We start from the raw sequence: 23,312 nt of genomic DNA, 5'->3' as shown, positions 1-23,312 counted from the left end.
ATGATGAATTATGCTTTCAATCTTCTATTGCCATAACAAAGTTCCTTTTCACTGCAGGGATTTAGTCCCGTGCATCTGCCAGTAGTGGTTTTTGAAAAAAGTATATTCTTCCAATTGCAACTGTGTTTTGCAAAATGTCTAGAGGGCAGCACTTCAGTGAGAGGAAACCACATCCTCAGCCAGAGCTGCTGCTGCAAATCCTTCACATGTTACTGCTCTGGTGAACCAGGAACCTGGCACCCAGAGAGAGAGAAGTAACAGCACGGGGAGTCCCTGAAGCAGCCTGGCATGCCAAAACATGAGTCTAGACGTGTTGCACGGCCTTAGAATAATGTTTCAATGTATTCTGATATGGATAAATTAAAAAACACTGTTTGGCCTCTGATTCATTTACCGTATCTAAATATAAACAAATATTACACTATGGAGATATGCAGAGTGGAATATTCCATACTCTTTCTCCTAATGCTTTGCACTATATGATCCATTTGCCTTGATTTAGAGCTTTTTAAAATGAAAGATAATGCAATTCAAGGAAGTTGTCCCCTGTATTCACCCTTAACACAGGGGCAGGGCTGTTTCCTCTCACAGCTCTTGCTTGCTCCTATTGCTCTAGCCAGGTGTAAGAAAATCCTGAAAACAAGAGAACCCTGACTGAGTTTTAAAGGACACTTTCTCAATGTCCTATAACCAGATGGCTACTGACAAGATCAAAAGTCAAAGCCAAGAGGTGCAGACTACATGAAGCTTCCTCCTCAGGAGATGTGGCCACAGCCACCTTGCTGCAAAGGTGCCAGTATGCACCATGAGCAGCCTTGAGCATGTCCCTGGCCAGAGGTATGGCCACATACGAGGTCATCAACCTCTTGTCAGGGCTCTTGTAGCTATTGCTCAACTTTTAAACTATTTTTCTATTTTATTTTATTCTCATTTTTTTTTGCATTCCAATGAACTGCCACTATGCCACAGAGTTTTCCTTTTCCTCGGTTAGACCTGGCTCAGGTTTGCCAGGTGAATAAAGACAACCCATCAAACACCTCCTGGAAAACTGAAGTCCCAGAGAAAAAAGTTAACCCCATTCCCATCGCTCAACAAAGCAAGCAAGAAAAAGAAAAACAAAAACCACTTAACACGGGGAGAAATGCAAGACGAAGTGCAACAGGGAGCACCCACTTCAGCCTACAGTGCCAGCAAAACTCCCTGTTAGAGTTGTCCTTGACTTTCTTTCCCCACTCAGTCATTTCCTCTGTACCCAGGCTTCACACAAGGCTGCTGGGAGCCTCGGGCTGTAGTACATCGCCTCCATTGCCTACTATTACCTAGGCTTTTGGTGTTTGTTTTTTGGTGATGGTGACACTAGCTCAGAACAGTCCTGTAGTGTAAACTTTGAAGATACACTCCTCTTCCACATACTTACAAAGTTAACCTGCTTTGCATCGCTTGCATTGACAGCAGGAGAATAGAGCCATCCATTGTGCTTCAAGTTCTTTTTTCTTTTTTGTTTGTCTTTTCCAGACCTATTCAAAACTGGCAACATTTTATAACCTCTGATACTATTTGTTAAATACTAAACCTATGAGTAAGCCCATGTTAAATTTCATCTTTAAAGAGTTGCTGTCAAACTATTCACAGAGATAAGCTGACAGACAAGCACAACATAATAATAAAGAAACCTCAGAACAACAGTTAGGATGTTATTCACCCACGGTATAAACTTCTGATCCCCTCAGTCACGTGCTTGGTTGTTCTTTGAAACGTGTCTGTACCTGTTTTGTACTCTTCTCCCCCACCTAACAGACCTTTGCTACGTGAAGCCAAACTCAACAGCAGTAACATATAGCATTTTATGGCACTGTATTTCACTGGCTATTTTGTACATTATGAAGACAAATACGCATATCAGTTTTACATGTTCTGCATTTGGATGTCATTTGCAGTTCTCATATCTATACTGAGAAAGACAAATAGGTCAATAATGTGCTCCTTACTGTACAACATTTTGCTTGTGCGCTGCCAGATCCCCCCTTTCATTTGGTCACTAGTTCTGTTGTGCTGGTAAGCACAAACCTACAAAAGCCTTTCACAATCCAACATTCAACTAAAAAGTAGAAGGAATTACAAAAACACACATAAGTATTTTATTGACTCCAAACCCAGCTTCTGTTCCAGATGAACAACTTGTAAAAAAAATAGAAACACGTCATCTCTACAATCTTCCCATGCTTCATAAGGGCTTCTTGCCAGCTTTGCGCCTTTTTATCTCCCCTCTGAAAATCCTTTTACTTCCCATGTCAAGTCTATTTCAGAACCAGACTGATTTCTTTTTTTTTTTTAAAAAACAAAACAAAACATTAATTTAAACATTAGAAGCAAACAATTTAAAAAACTCTCCAGAAATAAACCAAACAAACTAACAAATAAAACCTCAAACCAAAAACAAACAAACAAACAAACAAAAACTGACCCACTGCCTGGAGCAGCAGTCACTTTGCCTGCATCCCATGGGGCACAAAATACCCCCAGGGAAGGTCTGCCTCCCTCCATGGCCCTTTCCCATGCAGGCAAAGAGGAAACCTAAACTGCAGTTCTGGGGAAGTCTGGAAAAAAATAAAAAAAAAAAAAAAAGAGGTTTCTTCCTTTGACAATTAAGGAGAAAAATTCCCCAATTGTGAAGGCTTCTGGGCTGCAGCCAGTTCCCTTTTCCCCGCACTCACCAGATCAGCTATTTCTAAGCACTATGAGGTTTAAAAAACCTTTTTTTTCTATGACAAGAATTGGGTTTGTTCATTCTCAGCTCACCCACTCTCTTTCATTTCAGATGACTTGGCTTGTTGGCCATGGGGAGTGTAGGGGAAGGAAAGGAAGACACAAAGCCCTTTGTTTTTACATACCTTTCTAGGAAAGGCTGGTGGAGGTGAGAGCTGGCAATTTGCTGGTGCCTGATGGCTCAGAAATTACAGCCCCTGGCACCAGGGTTACAAATTTGGTCCAGCTGCAGACGTGCTCTCCTGAGCCCTTTGGGGAGATGGTTCAGATCCCAAAATACCACAACAGCAGCAGCCTCTCTCCATGTCCCCTCTGCCTCCCTCCACCCACAGGCAGCACGCCCCAAGTCAGTGGACCAACAAAACATCACGCTGCCTCAGGCAGCCCCCACCCAGCTTTGAACCTCTAATATTAATGTATGAGAAAGGAGTAAACGCAGCATAGAAAATGCAAATCACAAGGTTTCGTTATGCAGTTCCACATAGCCAAGAGCCTTAGCTTCTCAAATAAATATTTCACAGCTTTTTTCTAAAAAAACGGAATGTTTGTATAACAAAATAAATAAATATATATTATTAAAAGTCTCTCTCTTTTTTTTTTTTTTTCCTTGTATTTCCTTTGTTGTGATCTCACAGCAGGTTTACTTGACAGTCCAAGGCGTCCATGTGTTGGGTGTGCAGGATCTCAGCTGTTGGGCAGCACAGCGGCACCCTGCTTGCCAACAAGCACGGACTGTCCACATGCCTTCTCCTTGGAACATACAGGAAGGACCTAGCAGAAGAGATTTTTTAATTTTACTTTTTGAAAAATATATGAATGTCTTAAGTGCAGGGGAGCAGATTTGGTCTGCCTGCATTACCAAATGGAATTTTGCACCTGTTGGTGCTAGAGAATGGTAGATTAAGTTTTGCTTCTCACAACCTCCCCAGCAGACTTCAGCTTGGATTTAGGGATAGCATGTGTGGAAGAAATGCATTGTAGTTCTTGCCATTGCCTTTTTTTTTTTTTTTTTTCTCCCCAAAACATGCATTTAAAAGCAAGGGTGCACACTCAGGTGCATCCTGCAAGGAGGCTGAGATGCCTTCAGCACAAAACAGGACTGGGACTTGGTCAAGCTGCAGTGTCCCGCTGGGTTTGCTCCCGCCTTGAACTTGCATCCTTCACAGCACCCCACAGGCTCATGTGTGGCCGTTTCCCATCCTGAGCACCACACACTGGCACGCTCTTCCTCAAGAGCCCCTCTTCTGTTCAAGACGCTTCCTTGAAGGCATGGCTTGGCCATGCCATACATAGGTGGGTCATTTTAAGAGATGCAGAAGAGTGGTGTAAGGTTATGGTTGCCATCTGAACTTTGCTGTTCCTCGGCAAGGGAACAGAGACCTACCCAGCCAGTCCGGGCCAGGTTTCTCTCCGGGTCATGTAGGTGTCTCAGGCAGCAGCAAAGGAAGCAGGCGAGGAGAAGGAGGGAAATCAGAGGGACCATCACTCCCATGACAATGGCCACAGATGGTGCCATGGAGCTGTCCTGACCTGTGGGGAAAGCAGCGGGTGCTCAGGCAGGCTTCTCCATGAAGAAAACCAAAGCAAACCAACCCATTTTGGACACCCCTTAGCTGATCCCCAGGCTCAGAAGGATCTAATGAGGTACCATGTGAGCATGTGCAAGCACACATACAAATAATACCACATGTGTCTCAGGTCTGATGCCCCAGGGGAACACCACAGCACCTCTCTCTGATGGGCACCAAGTGCTGCATCACTGCTGGGGAGCAGGACATCTGGATGCTCCCCATCTGCCTGCCCCTCCCCATCCCAGCTGCTCTTCACAGGGCTTCCCCACGTGCTCCCCAGCCCTTGGAGGAGCTTCTGATCTACCCCAGTAGATGTTTCCATGTCTCCCACTCCAGGGCAGGAGCGGGGCTGAGTACTGACCCTGTGCCAGGCTGTCCATGGGCAGGTCCAGGGTCACATTCAGAGATGGGTGCTGGATCACACAGGCGATGGGGTACTCCTGGATGATTTTGGAGTCAGTGTGGGTGAAGTTGCTGATGACAGTGACGGTCTGGTTTCCAAGCCTGACGTGGTATTCCCTTGGTTTCTGCAGCAGGATGCTGGGAAGGCGCCAGTAGATTTTTGGAGCTGGCTTCCCTGTTGCTGAGCAGCTCATCCCCACCACTTTCTTGGAGTCTTCAGCTATGTCTGGACTGGGAATAAACTTGGCTTCCACTTTGGGGTCTGAGATGGCTATAAAACACAAAGCAGCAAGGTCTGTTAATTTCTGCTTACATTTAAGCCGAGAACACTTGTATTTATTGTTATTTTAGCATCACTGAGAATCCTGAGCTGCGGAGGACCCACAAAGATCACCAAGCCCAACTCCTGGCTCCACACAGACCACCCAAAAATCAGACCCTATATGTCTGAGAGCATTGTCTTGGAGGGCAACCTTGATACTTGACCTTTCATCCCACTCACTAAAGCTGTGGCAGAGACAAATAAACATGACAGTGATCAGAAAACGATGCTGAAAATGAAGAACTTGGCAAAAACAGGGCTAGAGGGTAGAACCATACAGGTTTCAAATCCCCTATTAAGAGCAGCACAGCAGCATCCCAGACAAGAAGCACTGATGAAAACAACAGGTAGTGAAACCACACATCCTCCTCTCTCTGAAAGGTTTGAAAAGCTTCAGTGAGTCAAGGTGCTTGTTCTTATCCCTTGAACTCATCTGCGAGATTAGATTTACTGCTCTTTAAGATGTGCAGGCTTGGGCACATCTTAAAGAGTAAAATGCCAGGGAAGATCTGAACACCTGAGGACACATCCGTCCCCAGATCAGGGCAATCTGTTCCCAAGAAAGCAGAAAGAAATGCAGGGAGGCTGAGCTCCTCCACCATAGAAAGTAGTGAAAACAAGGTGTTTGGAGTTGGAGTGAAATCTGTGGGAGTCTGACAGTACAAACTCCTTAGTAGGCAACAGGACAATGGAAAAGGTGCCCAAACCTCCAAACCTTACGTTTTTGTTTTTGTTTTTTTTTGAAATATCAAAGTAAAATTTGTGTGTTGAACTTCAAGCAAAATCAACTATTTATTCCACAGCCATAAAGTCGTAGCATAACTGAGGTTGGAAAGGACATCTGGAGGCCACCTAGTCCAAGCTCCTGCTCAAAGCCAGTCTAGCTAGCTCAGGCTGCTCACGCCGAGACTCATAAAGGCACATAACTCCATTTGGGAGTGCCGTTTCCCAAATACAAGGGTTCCAGGTGGCAGTTCACCAGCCTGCCCTCTACTTCAGTGCACAAGCTGATGGCATAGGGGTCCAAATCATGTTCTACTTCTGCCTGCCTGTTTCTGATAACACTACTTTTTAAAATCATGTAAGTGCAGTGGTATCTTTAGTTTCATTCAGGTTTGAGTTAATATGGATGCCCTGTGATTTAACACTTGTCTATTAGTATATTTAGTAGTACCGTATGCATATATTATTTACATAGCAAAAATAACAAGTCAGCAAAATATTTATGCTGAAATTGACTTTTGCCACAACACTAGAAAACATATCACTGTTGTTCAGCAATTCTGACTTAAACCAAAAGATTATGTTTACTCTTACAATGAAAAATACTTTTTTTTTTTTTTTTTTCCCATTTGAGCACTAAATGAAGGTTTGCATATGAATGAGATCAAATGATCCTGCTAAAGGGGGAAAAGATACATGGTAGCTGCATAATGGCACCCATAGGCCCCTGGTAAAATCTCATATGCACGTCATGAGGCTGTCTGGATTGTCCAAGTCGTAACTGCCAGGAGGACACTTTATACCATCTTTATACCTTGTGTGTGTGTGTGGCTATGCCTCATTATTTACTATGTCTGTGACTGCTTAGAAGAATGATGTGGATATTTTATATTTTTTTTTCGCATCACCCACAGACAGAAACTCAAACCCTACTGAACTGATGAAACCCCACTTGCAGTGCTCTGAGAGAAACAAGCAGAGCATTTAGGGGGATTTCAGCTGGAACTTCTCAAAATCTCCCGTGTTTGAAACGACACAAATAGTCACAAACAGTTTATGTTTTGATTAATAGATGATCTCTGAACTTCTTCTTTCACTCACGGGATCCATAAAAATAACATATCCACCCACAGAGTTGACTTTACATATTAGGTTGCGACATCCAAAAGCAGTAAAGGAAAATTGTCACAGATATTTCCCTTTAGAGGGTTTTACTGGAGCACGGGTGGTAAAAAGCAAGGAAGGCAGACTGGCACCATTGCTGCCGTCTGGCAACCTCCAATCTTAACTGAGTCCTAAAGATTAAGGTGAACCTTGGCTTATAAAGGCACACAGATGGGGTGAGAAAAATTGCTCAGCATCATATCTTGGCAGGCATACATGCATCCCAAATGGACTCTTCTCACTAGGCAGTCCTCTGCCTTCCCATGTTGGACCCTAGGGAATGTTTATTACATGGGAAAATCTTGCATGGTCGCTCTTCCCCTTGTGTCTGTAACAGATGCACAAACAAAGCCCATAATGACCTGGTTTTGCAGTGAAGTCCTGCTGTGCTGCTTGTTAGCGTGTGCACACTGTTGAGGTTTGATGAACGTGCTTAAATTAACTTCTGCTTTTCTCTTTTAACAAAATATTTGTTTCCAGTGAAAAACTACCCACAGGACGTATTGTGCTCAGGTACATGATGGGCATTTTCAGGAATTTGAGTATGCCTCGTGAGTACATTAAGACTTCATGGGTAATCAGCAGCAATTTCCGTGCCTCAGTTTCCCTGTCTAAGAAATGGCAATGGCATTTCTCCACTGTGCTGGAGCCCTCCAGGTGGATGGGGCTATCTATCAGCAGGCAGGTGTCTGACCCAGCAAGGTGTCTTGCCCAGTCCCAAGCGACACATCACCTCTCTCCATCCCTGGTAACTCTAGCCCCTTTCTGGGTTTAGATCCTTTATGTCAACAAAGGTCAGCAAAGCATTTCTAATGCAAAATGCAGAGGGAAGAGAAGCTGGCAGTTCAAAAGAAACCTACCAAGCACACTTGAAAATACTCTGTGCCAAAATGGCTTTTGGTACGGGATAGAAAACTGCTGCTGGTTCTTCACCTTGCCCCATTCAGCCAAACAGATCTGAGATTCCCGCTGCCTGTACCTGTGCAGCTTTTCTCAGCACCGTTTCTGGTTCTGACTGCGGTTTCAATTCCCTGTGCTATGCCGCGCAGGTCCTGGAAGAACCCTCTGGTGAAGGCTGTTGTAATCAGGCAATAACCAGCCTGTAAACTCCCTGGCCATCCCCGCTGGATGGCATACGCATGCCAGTGGCTCATCTGTGGCTGATGGCATTGTCAGCTGGCTTGCTCACCTTGCCCAGCATCCCTGTGCCCTGGCACATCCCTGCCTGCTTCACCTTCCCAGCCTGCATGCTCAGGGAAGTTAATCCCCTTGTTATCAGCTGGGGAACAGGGGAATACACCTACAGCTTTTAAACAGCATGTTCTAAATTAGCTATAATGAGAGCTTTTGCTTACATGCTCAGATCTCTGTAATGGGTGAATTATAGCCCCAGGGCTGGTGATTTGGGGAAAATTTACCACACTTGGATCAAAAACAGACAAGATAAACCAAAGCCAATTTAACCCCGTGTTTAGATTCACATGGTAAACAGAAAGGGATTTCTGTACTAGTTACTTGTATATTTTCCTGTAATGCCTAACTCGGCATTTACTGTCCAAATGACTCAGGGTTGTGCGACTGCACTTTCCCCTTCATATCTGAAGCATCAAGAGGATTTCTCCCACTAATTTCTTCTTTCTGCTCTAGAATCTTTCCCAGGAGAGAGGAAAAAGGACTTCTACGTCAGGCCAGGTTTTCCCCCATTTCCTTCTCTCTTTCCCCTTTTGCTTAAGTCGTTATTCCCCTATAAACCAGGGTTGCCTGTCTTTTTTTCCCAGGACTCCTAGCATGAGATTTAACTCTCTCCTTGAAGCTAGCTATCTGCACAAGAAACAGATATCTGCACAAGAAACAGAAGGGGAAGAGCCCCCGAGTGGCCCTGACAGAGCAGTGGGGCTTTGGGGGCTGTGGTGAGAGCAGCTGCCAGCCTGGCATTGAGCCTGGGGAACTCTGAGGAAGCTGTAGGGCACACACCAGCTGCTTTGTTGGCTTAAAGGGGAAAAAATAGAAGAAGTGTTCAACGGCACCTCCCCATCAGAAGTAAAGCCATCGAGGGATGCAGAGCCAGGGAGGAAACCAAGCCACCTTTCCCTCATAGATTTAGCAACTAACAGTGATAAGGAAAGGCTTTTCTCCGGGGGGAACAGCCTGGTCCTCAAAGACACAACAGCCCATCCGCGATTACAGTGCCTTACCGTAAACCTTGAGGCACATCCTGCCTGTGATGGCCCCCGAGGGAAAGGTGTTGAAGATGCACCTGTAGCATCCTTCGTCTTGCAAGGTGACCCTGTGAAGGGAGATGGCCGAAGTCTGCAGCCCGCTGTCTGCGAAGCTCACGTGGCTGTCATAGTCCTTTGCTATCTTCTGGCCATTGATGGTACTGTAAGTTGCTATGTTGCCTTCGGCCCCATCTATTTCCTTCTGCCAGGTCACTTGTATCACGTCCTCATTTGTGGTCAGCTTGCACGAGAAAGTCACGTTCCCGCCTGCCTGGACCGACTGCACCTTCCTGTGTGTCACCTGCACGGAGCCTGGGGAGAAGCAGGACTGTGCTCAGCACCTCTCACCACCCCAGCAGACACCCCATGCCTCAGCCCTCACCCTGCTGCCAAGGAAAAGCCAGGAACATGATTCAGAGGAGTTGCCCTGGGAGTCTGTCTGGAGGCGACACCTGTCACACCACATCCTACAGCCCGATACCTGCTCTGTGGTTAGAGATCTCCAGGGAGAAGGAAAAACTAATCACTCGCCTCTTCCAGTTCACCGACACAGGTGGGAAAACTATTAAGGGACCAGCAAGCGAAGCGGATGCTCGCAGGTTTGATAGCTCAACCCCACAGTGCTCTGGCTCTTAGGATAATAGCTTGTAGAGTTTACCTGGGTAGATGCTGCACGGGAAGGGAGATAGCAGCAGGGACAGTTACAGCACTGAAAATATATCATTCAGTTTGCAAGAAAGCAAATTATTGTTTCTAAAGAGGAGTGGGGTTATCTGCAGTGCCCAGAGGTGCACTTGTCCACCCAGGACATGTTCAGGACATGCGGAAGCCAGCCAGGCATTTTGCTGTTCAGTCCTCAGGTGCACCACAGGCAGAATTCAAGCTATTGCCATAGAAGCTATTTTGGAACAAACTCAGGCTTTTCTACATGATTGTTAATTATGAAAACAAATGCAACATGCTCACGCTTCCAGTGGTCGGAACCTAGAAGCACCCTGTCCATCATTACAAATAATTCCATCATAGCGACAGAAAATCAGTGCCATGCTCTGGCACAAATCTCAGCCAAGTCAGAAGATGAAAGTCAATTTCAGCCCTGTGAGTCAGGATGATTTATGATGTGCAGAATGTAAACAGAGCCAAACACTGGTCTGCAACTTACAAATTCACCAACGTTAAATAAAGGAGTGGATGCTGTCTTTGTGCCCTGAGGTATGCCAATCCATCACAGCGCTGAAGGAGAAGGAAATAGAGACCGGGAGGTTACCTGAGGCGAGGCTCCAGAGGCTGCAGAGGAGCAGGCAGATGGCCATCGTTTCAGCTGTGCGTCCCCGAGACCAGCGAGCGACCGACTGATCCATCACAATGTGGCTTCCTCTTTTTTATACGCCTCGCTTTTACTTTACGGACATTCCCTATGTGCTCGTACGGTAAGAGGTGCCTCATAAACTCATCTCACGTGCACCCAGCTGAACAACAAAAATTTGGGGGGACGAGTGTCACAGACAGAAACTGAACATTTCCCAGTTGTGCCACTGGCTTTACAAGGCTGGGTTTTTCGGAAGCACTTTTCTTGTGAGGTGTTTGTACTAAAACACCTGAAATAAAAGTGCCTGGGTGAGGGCCGGGTGGTGCCAGGACCAGGCGCAGGGCAGGAGGATCAGGGCTGCAGGTGCTGCTGAGGGCCAGGAACTGCCACTGCCATCAGCTCAGCACCTCTGCCAGGCAGGGAGCATGGGGGCAGCTGGACCCAGATCCCCTGAGTCACTGTGTTTGTGCCTTTTTTGCTTCATCATCTCTGCCTCTGCATTTCTCTTTTTCTGCCAGCTGGATCACGCTGTCGAAACCACCACAAGTCTCTGTCCCTGGGTCTCTCATGTACCCTTCAGTGGGGCAAGCAGCCAGCAGGACCTCATTTACTAATCAAACTTTTACTGTCATGCCGAGCCTCCTGTTTCTGTTTCCTAGCTGGGTGTCTTGTGTTTTTGTAAATGATGATGACACCAAACTGAGAGTGCATTAAAAATGTTTTAGTTTCTTTGAATCGCTGTATGTACTAGCCTTGGATCGCGTAAATATTTGGGGGAAGCTCAAGCCATAACATGACAAAAAATCATCAGGCATGCTCACACACAGTTCCTACTATCAGCTTTCAAGTGTTAATTAATTACCTGGAAAATAAATAAATAAATACAAAAACAGGCAAAAAGCAAGGATGCAAAATCTACAAAAAATTCTTCCTGTGAGGTTTTCCAGACCATTTTGCAGCTATTATACAACCAAGAGCTCTACCAGATAAGGCAGAGCAGAAAACTGCCAGCCTTGAAATGGAGACCTCAGATTCCCAAGCAAACGTTTAACTTCTGGTACTCACCCTCAGAACTGAAAAGCTCTGAGGATCTGCTGGAACTATGTCCAAAGCCTCCTGACAGGGCGAGAGTGATCTGAGCAGTGATGCGAAGATCCCCTCCAGGATTTGGTGGCACACTCGCGTATAGCTAGCTCTACATGTATTACGATTTTGAAACAAAGCATGGACAGAAGAACTTCCAGAAGCCTGCAGACACCCAGCTAACGCTCACCACTTAGCGATCACAAAAGGAATTGCACTTTGCATTAAGACAAACACGAGCCCAGTTTACACATCTTTCTCTTCATAGGAACAGAACCTGACTCACAACTTTAAACACACAGGAACAGGAACGTCAGGTCCCGCTCCTTAACCCCACCACCGATATCAGTTTATATTTTTAAGTGCACTTATTCAGACATTTCCCAAACTTAGCTGTTTGCCAGTCAAACCCCATGTTCTCCTGCTTCAGCTGCACAGCAGCTGCATTTCTCAGAACAGCACCCAATTCCTGGGCTTAAAGCGTTCTCCAAAACACAATGAGAATTTGGAAATGATCAGGCAGAAGATGGTTCTGCAATCACATCTTGAAAAACACTGATTCATGTTCTTCCCTTCCTTCCTGCTGCACTAGGATGGTTTCTCCAGTTCCAAGTAAATAAAAAAAGGGTATACAGGAATTAATTGCAGTCACTCAGTGACAGCATTTCCACACAGCCCCAGTGACTAATGCCATTGATAAATCACAAGTCTGAACTTCTGGAAAACGCTGCTGGCCAGGCATTCACACATGACTGGAGATTCAGCTCTCACAATCAGACCAAACCATGGCTGTTTTATTTATAACCAGTAAAAAACAGGTTATTAACCAGGTCATCTACCTCGTCAGCAGGTTCAGTGCAGCTTCTCAAGATGCTGCCTATAAATAGAGCAAAACAGAGAGACATGGCTTCGCTCACTGATTAATTTTAGTGACTTTGGAGGTCAGTACACCACAAGTAGCACAGCTGTATGAGCAGCAGCACCTGCTGCTACTAATGGGAAACAGCTTGCCAGATCGAATGTGCCTGGTGCTTCTTACCACCACCATGAATAATGCAGATGTGAGACAGTGTGGGACCATGCAGTACTGAAACACCAGAGAGGGGCTGCTTAGCTGAGACCTGACCCATGGCAAAGTATGCCTCGCTGCAAAACGGCACCTTGCTGGGGGACAGCACACATGAAAATGTCTGGCTAACCACCCACTGCTGTGTACCTCTGTGCTTTGGGCAACATTGCTGCAGACACCTGATGCCTTTTTAGAGATATTTTTTTTTTTTTTTTGGGGGGGGGGGGAGGGGGAAGGGGCAGTCAAGCGTTGTGAATTATAAGATTACTGAACCATCGGCCCTCCAAATTGCATTTTGGTTCTTTAATTATACTTCTCCTTGTAGCTCTGGAGGAAGAAAAAAAGATTAAATAAAAAAAGAAACAGAGGAGAAAGTAAAGCTAGCTTACACTGGAAAAATCTAGCAGCAAATGTTATGATTTTGGGGGGTCCAAAGGGCTTGTTTTTTACCTTTTGTTTCATCGTGACTTTTCTCAGTGGCCAAGCACTCTGATTTCTTCTTGACAGCACTCCACATCCCCACATTGCTCTTTCAGTCCAGGGATCATAGAGGGAGTCCATGCTGCAGCCCATCAGCCTCCTCGTGGGAGCCACCAGCAGCAGCATGCTCTAGCTGGCCTTGGCTTCTCAGGAAACCACGTCAGTCATTCATCCTCCCCTTCTCCTTTCCCCACCTCCACACGTCAAGTGGTTGTCTGTGGTGGAGGCTTTTTTTTTTTTTTTCGTGTACAGTATCTGGGTGGGAGAGATAAGGAGCCTGTACAGCCATTGAGTCTCTTTTGGTAACATATCCAGTACAGAAAATTCAGACAGCAGAGAAACCACGCCAAAAGCTGGTTACCAAGGGTGCAGAGATCCAGTGGGAGGATGGGAAACTGCCAGCCAAAAACAAGGTAGGTTCAATGCCATTTTGTGTTTAATTGCTAAAGAATAAGGCTAAGAGAGTGATTTCAAAATGAGAGAAATTAGGAGATACCTGTGATGAAACAACCTTAAGGAACCAGGGAAGGTACCACAAAGAGTCCCTTGATTAAACAAAAGTAATTTAGCAAGCAAGTTAAAACGAATGACATAATTCTTAGTATGTCGAAGAGCACTGCCTTGGGCTCTTCTTTACAGAGGTGAACCCATCCATAGGTCTCAGCACGGAGTCCGCTGAGGCAGGGAAGGACATTACAAGCGGGGAGCACAAGGAGCAGAGTCCTTGTCATCTTCTCTGGCCTTCCTGGCTGGAAAATCCTATTTAGAAACTCACCTTAGTTTCATCCATTGCACTGCATCTCATAAAGACAGCCTTTTACATACACTGCATATAAATAAATTATTTGTATAATGTACATAAATACACAGAATTTACGTGCAGCAGTGTGTATGACCAGATTGTCTCCTAATGAGCTGTGAAGACAGAGGAGGACCCACCCCCATAAAACCAGCTGCTTCAAACCCCCCAGGAAGCAGCTGATAGCCTTTGTCAGCCTAACACAAGCAGCAGATTTGCTCTGGGAAAGTGGTGGCTCATGTGCTGTCTTAGAGCAATGTGGGATTTCCAAGGATGCCCATCCCCACATGCATAGGCAAAGATGCCTGAAAAGGCAACCCTGCTTGGAAGACCCTTCAACCCAGATGTCCAGCCCCTCTCGCCACTGCCTTGCCGGGTATTCGTGTGTCAGCCTTGCTGCTGCTAAAAACTCCCTTAGTTCTCAGCCTGTGAGAACTGCACTTCCAAGGAACAGTCACCAGGGCTCTCCGGTAACATGGCTCTCAGGAAGAACAACCAAAAAACCACTGTGTGGACAGACGATTTCCTTGAAGGCTCATGAAGAGGAAAATCCCCTCTCGGTCCCACTGTGGTCTGAATGGGTTAAAGAAGAAATCGTGCAGTCTCTAAGTAGTGTACCCTGAGAGCTTGCTCAGTCTTAAGGGGGTTGAAACTAGATGACCTTTAAGGTCCTTTTCAACCCAGGCCATTCTATGATTCTTAAGGAGCTCAGATGAGGCACTCAGGTTGCCATAATTAAACTTTCTGCTCTTTTCCAAAGCAAGGGTATCTCTCACTTCCCTGTGGCCAGAGGCCAATGAATGAATGCTTTAACTGGTCTTGAGGGGAAACAAATAAAGTCCCCAAACCTTGAAGTCCTGCTGTCAGCGGCAGTTTGAGTCGAGAATGACTAAGCTCGCATGAAGCTGGTGGGTCCTAACCTGTGCCTGCAGAGTCTCGGCCCCGTGCTCCTGTCTCCCAGACTTGCTGAATCCCTGGGTTTTAAGTGCCTGTATCACTTAGGTGGATAGGACTCCTGCTGCTTTTGAAAACATTCCCAACTCTTTTCAGAAGCAGGAACCAGGACACATTGAACAAGCTGTTCCTAAGGCAGATCTTTCCTACTAGGTGGCGGTGGGGCTCCGAAGTCCATTTCCCCCACAGAAGGAGACAAGAGGATGGTCCCCACAGCAAAGGGTGGCACCTCACCTTCAGAAACTCCTCTGTGGCAAATTGCTGCCAGAAGAGGTAGGTGGCAAAGTGTTAACAGGTTGCCCTCCTGGGACAGGGAGCATCAGGCAAAGTTTGTTAGTGGCACCCGCTTCCCCTCAGCTTCTCCTAGCAGTTCACCCCTCAGTCACAGCTGCCTGGTTGCTGATAAATCTATCTCCTTCTGAAAAATCACAGAAGTTCAGAGGGGTAGTTATTTTTACGCGTTGTTCAGAAAACTCTCCTTCCCGTGCGGTGACTCAGCATCCTGGTACAGCTCTGCTGCACTGTGCAGGTCCAGCCCTGGCTGCCCCCCGACCCCAGCCCTATCAGAGCTGGTGCACACCTCCTGGCAGTCTGCCCATCCACGCCACCCCAATCCTGCCTCTCTGGCAGCGTGTGGCACTGCTGAAGGGCTGAACCCATAGCACAGCACTAAGTTCTCTCCTGTGGTGGGAGCTAGGCCTCAAAAAGTCCTCCACAAAGCCTTTTGTTCCACATTCACAGCTTTTATTGTCACGAACCTGAATTCCTAAGGAGCCAGGAGCAAGCAGTCATGCCACCCAGCTGTCCGCACCTCTGCTGAGTAGCTTTAAACAGGTCTGGAAAGAAAAAAAAAAAAAAAAGCAGAGGGGTATCAGCAGATAGTGTTTAGCTTTTGGGGATCTGTCAGTTTTATGTCAGATGTGGCTTAAGGAACCAGGTAGGAAGAAAACTATTTCTGGACCATTACCTCTTGTTGAGGGAGAGCAAGCTGAATGGAGAGAAGGGCTGCAGTGGCTCTCCACTGAAGTTCTCTCTCCTGAAGGCTCATGCTGTAATGCCCTACCACATCATAGGACCAGAGGAACATCATATTTCTGACAGCAAAAGAGGCTGGCATCACCCCTTTCAAATATGTGTGCAACCTTAGCAGCAGCATATGTATATCGAAGCCTGACACTTCATCCCATCTATTCAGAGAGCTTGCTTTTTAGTGGCACTTCTATATTTGTCTTGACCACTTCCCCTGTGTGACAGACCCTGGAGCCTGTACAAGAGCTCAGACAGCTTCTCTGCACAGTGCAAAGCAAAACTACAAAACCAAAATTAATTCTGTTTTTATTTCAATAACTGAATCACATTTCTTCTGTTTTGAGACTGCTGGCCAGGACTATTTCTCAGCATTTTCACTGATAAAGCAATATTTATAATTGCCTACAAAACCAAACAAATTAAAAAATAAAAAAAAAAAAATAAGCAATGCCCCAAGTCCCTCCAACCACAACAGACAAGTCAGGGTCTCGTTCTCTAACTCAGCACCTCCCTCTAAGGAGACAGCACGTCTCTATTATGAGCATGGCTGATGAAAAACATTTTAAATTCTCAGACTACACAACTGACTTATTTTCCCACAGTATTCTACATTATTGACTAAATAAGATCACTTTATGTAAGGGTTGTGCAGCAGTTCGCAAGTCTAATTCTCTAAAGAAACATGGTATTTATTGTTTGACCATCCAGGACAAGAGCTATCCAAGCCTGGTGGCCAGTATCACTTCCTCTGAGCAAGAAACTGAAGAATCAGAAGCAAATTGAATATAAACAAGAAACAGATCACAGAATCACAGAATTTCTAGGTTGGAAGAGACCTCAAGATCATCGAGTCCAACCTCTGACCTAACGCTAACAGTCCCCACTAAACCATATCCCTAAGCTCTACATCTAAACGTCTTTTAAAGACTTCCAGGGATGGTGACTCCACCACTTCCCTGGGCAGCCTGTTCCAGTGTCTAACAATCCTTTCGGTAAAGAAGTTCTTCCTAACATCCAACCTAAAACTCCCCTGGTGCAACTTAAGCCCATTCCCCCTCGTCCTGTCACCAGGCACGTGGGAGAACAGGCCAACCCCCACCTCTCTACAGCCTCCTTTAAGGTATCTGTAGAGAGCAATAATGTCGCCCCGAGCCTCCTTTTCTCCAGGCTGAACAAGCCCAGCTCCCTCAGCCACTTGCATCAAATTTATATCAAATCACAGTTACAATATATTCCTGCTATGAATTTTGTGTACTGTAAACATACCTAACACATACACATACATTTTTATTTAAAATGTGCCTTGTAGGACTTCTAGGACCAAACTGCATGAAGCCTTCATGCTGATGTCTACTGCTAAATTAGAGAAGTTCATGCTCAGTGCAGGCTGTATGAAATTCAAAGAAAACAGGTAGGCCATCAGAAATGAAATAAGATCAGCTTTATCTTTATTCCCAGCTGCATTATGAGAACTAAATTTCCCCCCTGAACGGGAAGGTGGGAAGTTATGCTCACTAATATTTGTGAAACTTCCTGCTGCCCTGATAAGAACACCACTTCTATGTGCAGGAAGAAATTATGTCACGCTAGCTGCTGAGCTTAGGAAGCATAGTTAATAAGTTAGACCTAGGACCTATGTTTATTAAGGAAAACTATTAGCAGCAGCAGAGAACGGTGGCATTGCCTTTTTACCTCAGGTAAAGAAAAATAGGAAAAAGAAAAATCAGGAAAAAAAAAAAAAGAAAAATCAGGAAAGAAAAATACAGTACAAATATTCAATTAGGGAGTGACTTACAATTCAAATGAATGACCACACTTATGCAAGTTCAACCATCTGATTAAAACAGCAAAGCTTACTTCAGCTGCCACAGATCAGTCTCTCACGGACTGGCCTGCTGCTGCCCTTGCTGTGCCTGCAGCCTGTGTTGCACAATTGCTGCCTTCTTGTTCCTTTCGGTTTGTACCGGGACACGCATCTCCTAGTTTGTCAGTGCTGCTGCACAGCCACAGGTCTGTGATTCATGCCACTCCTCCCATGAGCCACCCCTGCTCCCCTAGCAGGTCCCTGCACGTCTAAGATGCCATACAAAGGGCACCTGGGGGGTTGCAGTGGAGAGTGAGGTTCAGCCAGCACCAGGCCTAACCCCCTGCCCTCGTGTCCCCATTCCAGGTGGGAGATGAGCATCCCTGGGAGGAGGAAGAGGTACTCCAACAAGGAAAGTAAGTAAAGATGCTCCTCCAGCACCCCGAAGGTGGCAGGGAGAGGGAGGGGATGTGAGGTGCCCTCAGCCACACAGCAGCACTGCAGCCCCAGCCATGGGGTGCTACCACGAGTGTGCTGCCCCTCTTAGGGCTGCTCCCAGAAACACAGGGCAGAGATATGTGCTTCAGTTTGAGCAGCAAGTTTCTCCAGGTTTAATATCTAAAACATCTACCTAGAATTGCACCTCCTTGCACTTCACTACGGCTGAAAGATTAAAAACAAACAGGAAAGCTGGGGACTGTAGAAACCAGGTGTTCTGCTAATAAAATAGCTTTGGCCTATTAAACGTGAATAGGGAAGACTCATGTAGTGGCTGGAATCACACGCATTCACATGAACCACAGCATCTTGGTTTTGTCTTGGACTGTTACCCTTTCTGTCAGGGGTAATGTGACCATGTAGTGATCAGTAATAATTTGACCACTGTAGTTTAACATGCTCAGCTGCTTTCAGGAGCGGAGTGCTTGCTCATTTGTTAATCATACACATTAATGATCTTGTGGCTGCATCAAGGCAGCACGATGCTATTTGGCACCACTGCCAGATCTGTACTTGGTAGGTTTAATGTGACATTCAGAAGCTGATGCCTTCCCTCCAGCCAGACTGCAAAGCAAGAACACTTTAAGTCCTGCTACCTTAGGCAGAATTGAAAGCTCAGCTCTGAAACTTTGTAGGAGCAAACAGTAGCTCAACCAATTTCCTTGCAAGAACCTGATAAGCAGCTAAAAATAAAGCTGTGAAAAAGGGTGATGCAAATAACCCCTTGCCACTTAGATGCCCACAGGACAGAGAGACCAATTTCCCGACAAACCCAGGCTGCTGAATGAATGAGGTTATTCACCTAGGTTTCATTATGGTCGATGAGTAGTACAGCACTGTAAGCATGTGTGAAACCAGAGGAAAGATAAATCTTTACCAGCCATCAGATGTCTCTAGCCCTTGGAGGTTGATCCCTTTCCACAACCCATGTCCCACAAGCTTATGATGTTGCACAGCCTGCAGCCAAGCCTGAGCAAGCCCCGTGCTGCAGAAAACCACGCTCCATCCCCCCACAGGGCATGTTGGCCACCCACACCTCACTGCTCACCTTGCCTGGCATCCTGCAGCTGTGCCGAGGACCCACAGTCACCTGTTTGCTTCCTCTCTCCCCAGCTCAGACCGACAGCTGCGCGCCGAGCCCTGCCCAGGTAATGACTCAAAGTGGATGCTTTCGCTGCTCTTCCTGGGGGCTGGGCTCGAGACATGCCCCTGTCTGAAAAACAAGGTGTCCACCACCTTCCCTCATTAGAGATGTAACCCCACCATTGGGACATTCCCCTGGGAGGCAGAAAAACAGCTCAAGTCTTTGCTCCAAGTAAACCAATACATGTATGCTGAAAGGGCGGGATTCAGCCCCACTCTAGGGCCCCTTTTGGAGAGCATAATGCTGCCTGGCCCCAGTCCCACAGCTCGGGGGCTTGTGCCTCCTCATTCTGCCCTCGGTGAGTCACCCCAGCCACGAGGCAATGCATGGCCGGGGGGTATTCCTCCTACCTCTCCCTCATGACCTTCTCCCCTCGGCTGCCTGCTAGCCAGAGTGACCTCTCTTGCCTGCAGCTGCACCAAAATTGGCATGTTTTCCAGAAGAAAAAAAAAAATAGTTTCGGTTTCAGCATGACATCTTTTAATAAAAAGCTGTTTATCTGGACTATTGCCAACGCAATTTAGTAACAAAAGAAGTCTTTGGTTGAAAGACTAAAGGAGATTTAATACTTAGAAAAGTTAAAAGGCTTTGGTTAATCTTTCCACTGTAAAAAACAGTGATGAATGGCTAAATCACTGCTGGAACAGAATAAGGTTCCTCTTGCCAACATCTCCCTGCCTCTAGGAAAAAAGCCTCAAAGCACGCACTGTTAAGCTGACCGTTCAGTTTCAGTTTCTTATAAACCAGAAGGGATTAAATGGCTGCACTGCAGGAGGACTGGCATGATGCCACATGGCTCAGTCCATCCTGCTTCTCCATTCTTGGGTCAGATTCAGGAGTTGTGGTAAGGCACCCTGAGGTAGTTTGAGAGGCAACCATCCTTTGGTGCATGCCTACTCATCTCTCCAAATTCATCTTTCTGGAGGCGAAAGGCAGAAGAGCAGCCTCCTGTCAGCTGAGGCACTTGACTGTCTCATGCACTCATGGTTTGGGGTTCACATGCCAGGCTCTGAGCACAGCACTTGAGAACCTATGGTCTGCTACCTCTGCTAAGAAAACAATCTTAGCAGCAGGTAACTGATGTTGTGCCTTAAATCACCAGTCATGACCAATCACCAAAAGCCCTGTGTACTGCAGAGCAAAGCGCTGCCATTTAGCAGCCCACCCTATTTTCATACATTAAAATAAAAATAAGAATAAAAATAAAAATAAAAATGACAGCGGTAAAGCAAAAGTTGTTGCCCTGAAGATATGTGGGTGTTTAACAGAAAATTTTAAGAAGGTGGTTGGGAACGATGACAGAAAAGAGTGTGATTAAATGAGCTCATCATTTGTGCGGGGTGTGGGGTGAGCTGTGGGGGCAGAGACGAGGAGGGGTGGAACTTTAATGGGGAACCTTCCAAGGAGCTGTCTCATTTTGAGACTCCAGCCCCAAGTGAAAGCCACAGAGCAAGGTTTGGAGACAGTCTCGGTAGGGTCTTCAGAACAATATGAAAGTCATTTCTTCCCTGTTTTAAACTCAGTGTGTGGATAGTGAAAGACTCAAACAAAATTCCAGGAGTCTTCATGCTCACTCCTCCTGCACTGTCAGCGTGTGGGACAAATCACCCCACCTCTGCACTTCAGTCCCCACTGAGAAGAGGTGGATGACAACAGCCTGTCAAAATGTGTAGGCTGGAAGCACTCTGGAAAGTGTAGCTACAAGTAAGGCTTAGGTAGCCCAGTATGTTGGAAAGTACAAGCGGCACCCGAGCCTTCACTTGGTGGATTTGGAGCCAGTTAGTCATGAAAATAGAGAGCCTACCTGTTCTCATTTTGCAGGCACATGAAGAGAAATGCCTGCTGCCCTCCCAGTTCTTTGTAATAATGGCTAGGAGAAGGGAGAGCCTGGCTTCTGCAGGTAGATAGGGAAGATAGGGCCTTTTCTTAAGCAAGTCTTTCCTGATTCCTCCACTCTTTAAAACATCTGTAATTTCTGAATTTCAAGAATTCTATAAAGCCTCAACAATAAACTCAGGAATTATTTTCAAAATGCTGTTTCCTGAAGGTCCTGAAGGAAATCTTTCACACCAAACTGAATACAAATAGACAACATGATTCATACAAGCTGAGAAAATCTGAAATTCCACAGAAATGATGTCCTAATAACAATTTCTCACTTCTATGTTTGAAAGACAAAAGATAACCCTTGGGTTTATTAGCCCATGGAGCGGAGACCTCTGTTCCACTTAGAGAACACGAAAGGTGGCCGCAAATGTCAACATGAACTCAGCAACCCCCACTTAAAAGTACCGCTATTACTCCAGACTATAGCGGGTGCCACTATAAAGGCAGTGTTTACTCACTGTCTTTATTAGCGAGTTCAAATCAAGAGCATCAGAGCGAGAAACATTTTAACTTCTGACCCCAAATACATACCCCAGTTCACATCATCCCTTTAGACTTAATGAGCCATCCTACCACCTATTTAAGTGCACAGTCACACAAAACACATTAGTGAACAAAATCAGGAGGCAAAAGGAGGGACAAGTCTAAACAGAGCTGGGAAGGCATTTACTCATGCAATCTTACCTTCTTCTTTGTTAATGAACAGTTCTTTCTTCTCCTCCTTCTGTTTTCAAGGAGCTTGTTAGATGAGGGCCACCAGGGCTTGGGCAGCCACCTCTGCATTTCTGATGTCGCTGGGCCCCCTTCCAGGAGCCCTGCCTCCTGCTCAGCGGGTTCCTGGCTGTATGAGCCATGGTTTCCATCCCCTCCAGGGCAGGCTGACAGGGGGATGGATGAAGGCCTCACACGTGTTAGGTTTCAGTAAGTCAATCTGCATATGTATGACAAGGTGTCTAGAAGCGTGAGATGATGGAGAGGGCAAGTTCCCAAGGGGAAGCTCGCTGTCTCTGTCCGCATCTCTCTCAGCCCACAGCACTGCTTGAATAGCCTTCAAATGCAGCCAGCTCCGACGCACAGCTTGCCTCCTCTTCTGCGCATGGTGACACAGCACAGTGGCTCAAGGGGAGGTAAAACAGATGCTTTGATGTCTATTTAAATTCAGAAGTCAAGAACAGAAATGCTGGAGCTAGAAATCATCCAGGCTAAAGGAGTTAAAAGTCTCCTTTACGTGGTAGGGAGCTGCCAAATCCTGCAGCTAAATGGAGGAGAGGCCGTTGTGCGTACACAGAAGAGTGAGCCCCTCACCCAAGAAAGAGGGTTAGAGATTGAATTTAAGGAGAAGGCAGGGCAGAACATGTTATTCAGATGCCATGTAAGGCCAGACAAGGGTACTGACCTGTTTACATGTGAGTGGCCCCATTTATCCCCCTATCCACCCATATTCCCATGCTTTTTCCTCCACAAATCCCCCTGCTCTCCCCATCTGGTTCCTCCCCTGAATACACCATGACAAGCCTAGCACAGGTCGCCAGAAGCTCTCCCCCTCGTGCACCAATTCCTTCAGGCAGTAGCTCCCCCTGCAATCTACCCAGCCAGGAAAGCTGGAGACGCTCCCTTTGACACACCGTGTGGGTGCCATCCCCAGCCCACAGGGCTGGCAGCTTTCCTGGGACAGCCCTGGGAACAGATGGGGACGGGGCTGATTGGGGATCCCCGCACCTGTGTGGGGTGATGAACTTTTTGTCACATAACCTATCAGTAGCAGTACCAGCCTCAGGAAAAGAGTCAGGCCTTGGCCCTCCAGCCACACAGCACAGGTGTAAGCATGCAGCTAGAGCCAACACAACCAGGGAAATGGCAGGATTTACCAACCCTTCACATACTATGTGGGTTAACACCACTGCCTCAGCACACAGGCTATGTGGACTGCCAGGTCTGTTCATGCTGCAAGCTTCTTCAGCAAGGGAGTATAACAGTGTTGGAGCTAATCGATCTCGTTTTCTCTATCTCCCCCCACTAGGAACATTGCACCAGAAGAGGCTCGATGAATGCCAGCGGGCTTTGGTATTCCACTGTCACCCACAACGTC

The 23,312-nt window shown here is 46.4% G+C and overlaps 1 protein-coding gene across 3 annotated transcripts; it reads right to left on the bottom strand.

The window, feature by feature from the left end:
- Positions 1–990: 990 nt before the first annotated feature.
- LOC101798037 (OX-2 membrane glycoprotein) lies at positions 991–19,574 on the bottom strand. 3 transcript variants are annotated; one of them, XM_072024654.1, is made up of 7 exons: positions 19,241–19,571; positions 15,620–15,697; positions 13,079–13,363; positions 9,144–9,479; positions 4,699–5,010; positions 4,151–4,296; positions 992–3,537 (listed from the first exon to the last, which is right to left on the bottom strand). In XM_072024654.1, exons 3-7 carry the CDS (start codon positions 13,143–13,145, stop codon positions 3,451–3,453), a joined length of 948 nt encoding a protein of 315 aa, XP_071880755.1. In that variant the 5' UTR covers positions 13,146–13,363; positions 15,620–15,697; positions 19,241–19,571; the 3' UTR covers positions 992–3,450. The 3 variants fall into 3 exon arrangements, with proteins under 3 accessions (XP_071880750.1, XP_071880755.1, XP_071880752.1); XM_072024649.1 differs by lacking the exons at positions 13,079–13,363; positions 15,620–15,697 and having other exon boundaries at positions 991–3,537; positions 19,241–19,574; XM_072024651.1 differs by lacking the exons at positions 13,079–13,363; positions 15,620–15,697; positions 19,241–19,571 and adding an exon at positions 10,435–10,856 and having other exon boundaries at positions 993–3,537.
- Positions 19,575–23,312: the final 3,738 nt, after the last annotated feature.

The sequence above is a fragment of the Anas platyrhynchos genome, chromosome 1 (genome assembly GCF_047663525.1).
Source record: "Anas platyrhynchos isolate ZD024472 breed Pekin duck chromosome 1, IASCAAS_PekinDuck_T2T, whole genome shotgun sequence".
NCBI classification, from domain to species: Eukaryota; Metazoa; Chordata; class Aves; order Anseriformes; family Anatidae; genus Anas; species Anas platyrhynchos.
Note: the sequence above shows the minus strand (reverse complement) of the source record. Positions and strands in the feature narration are given on the sequence as shown.

What these genes read in the sequence shown, in the direction of transcription:
- LOC101798037 (XM_072024649.1), bottom strand. Translation starts at nt 19,466, where the DNA reads ATGTCCCAATGGTGGGGTTACATCTCTAATGAGGGAAGGTGGTGGACA. An exon ending in CATGGACAGCCTGGCACAGG is followed by an intron (nt 4,297 to 4,698) that starts GTCAGTACTCAG and finishes CTTTCCCCACAG; the next exon opens with GTCAGGACAGCTCCATGGCA. An exon ending in ACCTGGCCCGGACTGGCTGG is followed by an intron (nt 3,538 to 4,150) that starts GTAGGTCTCTGT and finishes CTCTTCTGCTAG; the next exon opens with GTCCTTCCTGTATGTTCCAA.